This window comes from Pteropus medius, unplaced genomic scaffold (assembly GCF_902729225.1).
Source record: "Pteropus medius unplaced genomic scaffold, Ma_sr-lr_union100, whole genome shotgun sequence".
Lineage (NCBI taxonomy): Eukaryota > Metazoa > Chordata > Mammalia > Chiroptera > Pteropodidae > Pteropus > Pteropus medius.
The window spans coordinates 6,319,385-6,325,384 of record NW_024355990.1 but is presented as its reverse complement, the minus strand read 5'-3'; the positions used below and the strand labels follow the sequence as shown (position 1 = coordinate 6,325,384).

Genomic DNA, 6,000 nt, shown 5'->3' with positions numbered 1-6,000 from the left:
TGGTGAGAATGTCATTGTGGTCGCCCGTAGCTGTCACCAGCACCACTGTCAGGACCAGTAGCTGGGCACTGCTGCCCCTGGAGGGTAGATGCTGTAGGTGGTACCTCTGTCACCATCAAAATGAAATCACTATGCATGCTTCCTGGTATTACTAGCTCTCCATTTAAAGTGCTAAGTAGTTGTGTCTGGTTGGCCGCCCCCAGGGGAGCTCTAAGGGGAAAAGGTCTCGCCATAACGGAGGGACTTCTTCCCAAGACAACAGGAGAGATTCTGCAGATGCTGGGCAGCCAGACCCTGACAAGTGTCTCCTACAGAATGGAACTGCAGTGACAGCGAATTGCAGACCCGCCACCAGAGAGTGTTTTTTGAGTTTGTGGGAAGTTGTGTGACAAAGTAGAAAAGGCACGAGCCAGGAATTCAAATTTCTAAAGTCCAAGTGCTGAGTCTGTCATCTATTAGCTACGTGACTTGGGCAGGGATAAGAAGCTTTCTGGGTTTTTGTCATGCGTAGAATTATTCCTATAAACCTCGCAGGGCCGGTGTGTACATGATAATCGAGAGGACAGGGTTTGAAAATGATACTATTACTGAGTAAACTCGAGTGCCTCTCAGGGTCCCAGGCTTTCCACTTGTAAAATGAGAATATTCTCTACATTAAAGAGCTATTGTGAGATAAACTAGAATGTTATAAATTAATGGCTTGTTTACAGATTGAAATTCTTTGATGTCTGGGATTTGCCTCAAATGGAGGTGGTGGCTGAGAGAGGAAGCGGGCACGGATGTAGATGACACTGACCATGAGTTGGTGTGAAACCTAGATGGTGGGCACATTATACCAATCTCCCTATGCTAGTATGAGTATGAAATCTTCAATAATAATTTTTTTAATAAAGTGTCTTAGAAATACCTAGAAGAAACAGGCCACACTCTCCAAACTTTATTATTACTCAGTCAGTGTTAGGTGTCGCCCCCTCCCCCAACACACACATACACAACATCCCTCAGGTGTTGTTTTCCCAGGATTGTAGATGATCCCTGCCCTCCCTCCCTACCCCCACACTGGTACTCTGTGTAAGAATAGGACCAGGGAAACCACTAGTGCTGGAAAACACTGGTTTGAAACAAAAATGAAAACCCCAGAGAACTAATCAAGAGAAAAACAAACAACACTACGCGCGCGCACACACACATCCCTTAGGGCAGGGGTCTCCAACCCCTGGGGCCGTACACAGGTGTGACTCCATGGCCTGTTAAGAAAAGGTCGCACAGCAGGAGGTGAGCAACAGAGAAGCCAGAGAAGCTTCATCTGCATTTGCAGCCGCTCCACAGCACTAGCATCATGGCCTGAGCACCACCTCAGACCATCCGGCACTAGATTCTCACAGGAGCCCTGGTCCCTGGTGCCAAAGAGGTTGGGAACCGCTGCCTTAGGGGGCAGCCTGTCTCTGCGCTCTGTCCCAGTTCAGGGCAACTGTGAAGCTACTCTTTGCAATGAATAAAAAGTAACTCAAACTTCTCTTTTACTAGCACTGGAAAACACAGAAAATACCAAATAATAAAGACGCCAGAGGAGACTTCACACCAAGTGCCAGCAGGTCATGCAGGGAGCGAAGTATTCGGTTTGTGCATCACAGCTACAGTCCAGCACCGGCGGTGGGCTCTGTGCGTCCACCCAGCTCCCCGCTGGCCCAAGACACCCCACGGCTGCAAGACTCCAAGGTTCCGAGGGAAAGGGGACCGACCAAAAGTGCCACCGCGTCGTCGCAGGAATAAGACCACTGTCCCGGGTTGCGATGGGTTGAGTAAGAGCCACGAGCATCCCCAGGAAGCGTTACAAGCAGGCGGGGCGGGCGCTCAACTAACTCGGACCAGGAAAGGCTCCACCTGCGCTGGAAGAGCTTCGCCCTGGGAGGCTGGGTCCGCAGACACACTGGACGCCTTATCAAATTTAACCCACGTGGTCTCCCTTTAAAAATGCCGCAGCAAGGCCTGCACCGCCCACCGGAAGCCTGGCTTCCTGTGGGCGGAACAGTTCCGCCCCTAACCAAGATGGCGCGGGGGCGGACCGCCGGGCGGAAGTGGCCTGTTGGGCTGCTGACGGGTCCACCATGGCGGCCGGAGCCACCTCCCCCGCGCTGAAGCGGCTGGATCTGCGCGACCCCGCGGCACTTTTCGAGACACATGGAACGGAGGAGATCCGAGGGCTGGAGCGCCAGGTTCGGGCTGAGATTGAGCACAAGAAAGAGGAGCTGCGGCAGATGGTGGGCGAGCGGTACCGCGACCTGATCGAGGCGGCCGACACCATTGGCCAGATGCGCTGCTGCGCCGAGGGGCTGGTGGACGCCGTGAAGGCCACCGACCAGTACTGTGCCCGTCTCCGTCAGGCTGGCTCGGCCGCAGCCCGGGCGTCGAAGGATCCGCAGGTCAGTCCCGAACCCCAGATCCCCGCCCCGCAACCCCGCCACTCGGGCGGGTCGGCCCCGCCCCACGCCCGCGGGATCCCCACCTGCGCTTGGGAAGAGCCTGCCGCCGCTTTCTGAGTTTCTCTGCACCGGGAAGACAGCCGGCAGCGCTTTCACTGGATGCTGATCCATCCTCTAAGAGGTCCGGCCGTTTCCTCAGGAGCCTTCCCTGACTTCCGGGACTCGACCCCCTCACTTCGGCCGTGGGTTCACTGGTCCCTTCCGTCCAACGTTAGCTTAAAACGCCAGGGGTCTCCCTCGCCAGACGGTTCAGCTCATTCCCATGTCACATTTCCTTACGTTATTCTTGGAACAGACTTCTTTATGTTGACACCTTCCCCGAAGTCATTCATTTCCACTCCCTCCCCACTCAGGAATAACTTCTGGCGACCCCAAATAGCTGTTTTACCCGTCGTTGGAGGCTAGTACCAGCCAGCAAGCCGTAATCTTTTAAGAGCAGAACCTTTTCGTTTTAGAGAAACTAAGGTTATTCTTCTAATCAGGTTATCCTAAGCGTTCTTCCGCCCAAATGCTAATGATTAGACCTGGTGTGGAAGCATGCAGCACTAAACACGCCCTAGCAGCGTTTTGTGTTCCTAAAGAATGTTGGCTTATGGATGACGACGTGAAGGGGCGGGTGTGAGTGAGAAAAGTAAACAAGGAATTTGTTTTTAAGTTGGGAGAAGAACCTTACAGCAACATGGAAGAAGAAATTGCAAAAGTACAATTTAGCTCCATTTTGGAACTTTTTAATTTAATACAACCTGGGTTTTGGGAGGATTCAGGTCAGTAGCCTGGTCTTGCACAATAGAACCATAGAAGGTTGGAAATAACTTACCTTTGAAATGAGAAACCTCATCTCTCTGCAAGCTGTGCATTTAGTACGCGACCCCCTTCCTTACACAGCCAGCCTTTCCTATAACTGAATCACGCTTCACGGTTTATTAAAAAGCTATGCATGATTTTAGAAATGTATTTATTTTTATAGTTGTTATATCTGGCTTATTTTCAATCAAACCCGCAAAACTTTGAGTACCTTCTTCAAAGCACAAAGAAACAGAAGTCCCCCAATTCCTGCTCTGACAGAGCTTACAATCTAGTCAGAGAATTAAATCCGTGGAAAGTTGATAAGCAAAAGGTAAATAATTTCAAATAGCGCTAGAAAACATTTTAAGATAATGGCGATTGATTCCCAAAATAACTATACACTTACCATAAGAATTCTGCAGGAAGTCACTTCAGACTCCGGTCCTTCTCAGTAAAGTGGGGCATTGAGGACAGATGAGATTAGGAATGTGGGTCTGAAATATGTAAAGATAATTAAAAACAGGTAATCAATTTGATTAAAGGAGGGTTTCTCAACCTTGGTGTGCTCTTGATGTTTTGGTCTGGGTCATTCTTTGTCATAGAAGCTGTCCTATACATAGGATGTTTAGAAACGTTCCTGGCCTCTGTCCACTATGCCAGTAGCACCTGTCACGTCGTGATAATCAAAAATATCTCCAGATATTGCCAGATGTTCCCTGGGAGATGTAATCACCCCCTCTCTCCCACACATGAAAACCAGCGGATTCAAGGGTCCCTGGAAGAAAGTAGTGGAAGGACAGGAAACCCTTGACCACCAGGAAGGAGTCTTTTAGAACCAGGCAAAGAAGTGATCTAAATGGCTTTTGAAGCAGGTTAATTTGACAGCAAGGAAAAGGACAGATTAGAGGGAGTAATGAATGAACACAGCAAAATGAAGTGCTTTTAGATTAATCCAAGTGTAAGATGATAATGACCTGCATTAGAATCGTGGAAGTGGTAACAGAAACTTCGATTGTAGAGAAACCACCAGAAGGGTGTGAATTTCTGGGTATTTAGGAGCAGAGTGGTGGTATATGCTGAGATAGGGAGGTCAGATGGTTAAGATTTTTACTAGGAAGATGAATTTAGTCTTAAATATACCTATTATAGAATGGCAGTGAAACTTACCAGGCAGCAGCAGAAGAGGCTTGATTGGGATTCAGGGGAGTGGTGAAAACTAAAAATAAAGATATGGTAGTAGTGTTCTGCTTGAGGTGATGTCTGAGGGAAGAGAATTTTGAAATAAGAGAACAGACAGAGAGGAACAGAAGCATGAGGACTGAGAGCCAGTTGAAGGTTGGTGGAGAGCTGGCGAAGAGGCACAGCCAGCAGAGACATCCCTGATGCACTCAAAGAAGCAGAAGGAAATGTGGGAAGAGTGAACATTAGAAAAAGGAAAGAGAAAGCGCACTCAGGGGGTGGTGTGGAGGACTCCGTGCTCCTGAGACATCACACAGATCGCTGATCACCAGACGGTGAGAAGACCAGATTAATTTCACCTCTCCATGGGACTGAACAAACATGTTTGCAACTGGTAGAGAAAACTGGCGGGATTCTGCTACGCTGAACGCTGATGCCTTGCTGAACAGCACTGAATCGGCCTGAAAGCTTTGTACCCTAAAATGCCTCCTCGTTTCTCCCCACGCCTGCCAGACACTGACCTTGCTTTTGTTTGTTCTTCTGACTTAGTACTGTGCCTTCTCCTGCAGCTACAGCCCTCCCAGGAGAAATTCTACAGCATGGCTGCCCAGATCAAGCTCCTCTTAGAAATTCCTGAGAAGATCTGGAGCGCGATGGAGGCTTCTCAGTACCTCCATGCCACACAGCTCTACCTGCTCTGCTGCCACCTTCACAGCCTGCTCCAGCTGGATTCTTCCGGCTCCCGATACAGCCCCATCCTCTCCCGATTCCCCATACTCATCCGGCAGGTGGCAGCGGCCAGCCACTTCCGGTAAGTGGACCCAGCATAAAGATTGTCTCTGGTGAGGACCACGCTTCACCACTACAGTTTTATGGATTATGTCTTCTTTCTAGATGTACCAAGGTTCGTCTCCTAAGATGTAAAGATTTCCCTGCTGACCTTCGTCATCATCTTTCTAGGTCAACCATTCTGCATGAAAGCAAGATGCTGCTCAAATGCCAAGCCATGTCTGACCAAGCTGTAGCCGAGGCCCTGTGCTCCATAATGCTCTTAGAAGAGAGTTCTCCTCGCCAAGCCCTCACAGACTTCCTGTTGGCCAGAAAGGCGGCTATTCAGAAACTCCTCAACCAGCCGCACCATGGTGGGTATGGGAATGGAGAAGGGAGCGTTTTGTTTTTAACTTGACCGAGGGAAATTACTTATTTATAAGAATGGTTTCTTCTTGTAGGTGCTGGAATCAAGGCTCAGATTTGCTCATTAGTGGAGTTGCTGGCCACCACCTTGAACCAGGCTCATGCTCTTTTCTACACTTTACCAGAAGGTCTGCTTCCAGATCCGTCCCTGCCATGTGGCCTGCTCTTCTCAACTCTGGAGACCATCACAGGCCAGCATCCCGCCGGTGAGCTCTGAGCTAGCCTTATCTTCTGGTTCAGCGAACTGATAGTTATTGAGCATCCGCCATCTTCCAGCTGCTGTGGTAGGCTCTGAACTGGACAACAACGGACCCCACGTTCGTGGAGGTCACAGTCTAGTGGTAGAGGCAGATCTTGA

General features: G+C 49.7%; 2 protein-coding genes across 6 annotated transcripts in view; one reads left to right on the top strand and one right to left on the bottom strand.

Annotated features, from left to right (window-relative positions):
* The window catches only part of SLC39A11 (solute carrier family 39 member 11), a 340,928-nt gene extending 338,100 nt beyond the window's left edge, over window positions 1-2,828 (bottom strand). The window contains exon 1 of one of the 5 annotated variants that reach the window (XM_039859787.1): window positions 2,507-2,828. In XM_039859787.1, the coding sequence (XP_039715721.1) occupies window positions 2,507-2,594 (88 nt within the window). In that variant the 5' untranslated portion in view covers window positions 2,595-2,828. The remainder of the gene's footprint in view (window positions 1-2,506) is intronic. The other 4 variants (XM_039859783.1, XM_039859781.1, XM_039859782.1 and 1 more) reach the window with 4 other exon arrangements.
* The window catches only part of COG1 (component of oligomeric golgi complex 1), a 14,441-nt gene continuing 10,506 nt past the window's right edge, over window positions 2,066-6,000 (top strand). The window contains 4 exon segments of the mRNA XM_039859776.1: window positions 2,066-2,423; window positions 5,018-5,259; window positions 5,409-5,590; window positions 5,678-5,848. Of these exon segments, the coding sequence (XP_039715710.1) occupies window positions 2,109-2,423; window positions 5,018-5,259; window positions 5,409-5,590; window positions 5,678-5,848 (910 nt within the window). The 5' untranslated portion in view covers window positions 2,066-2,108.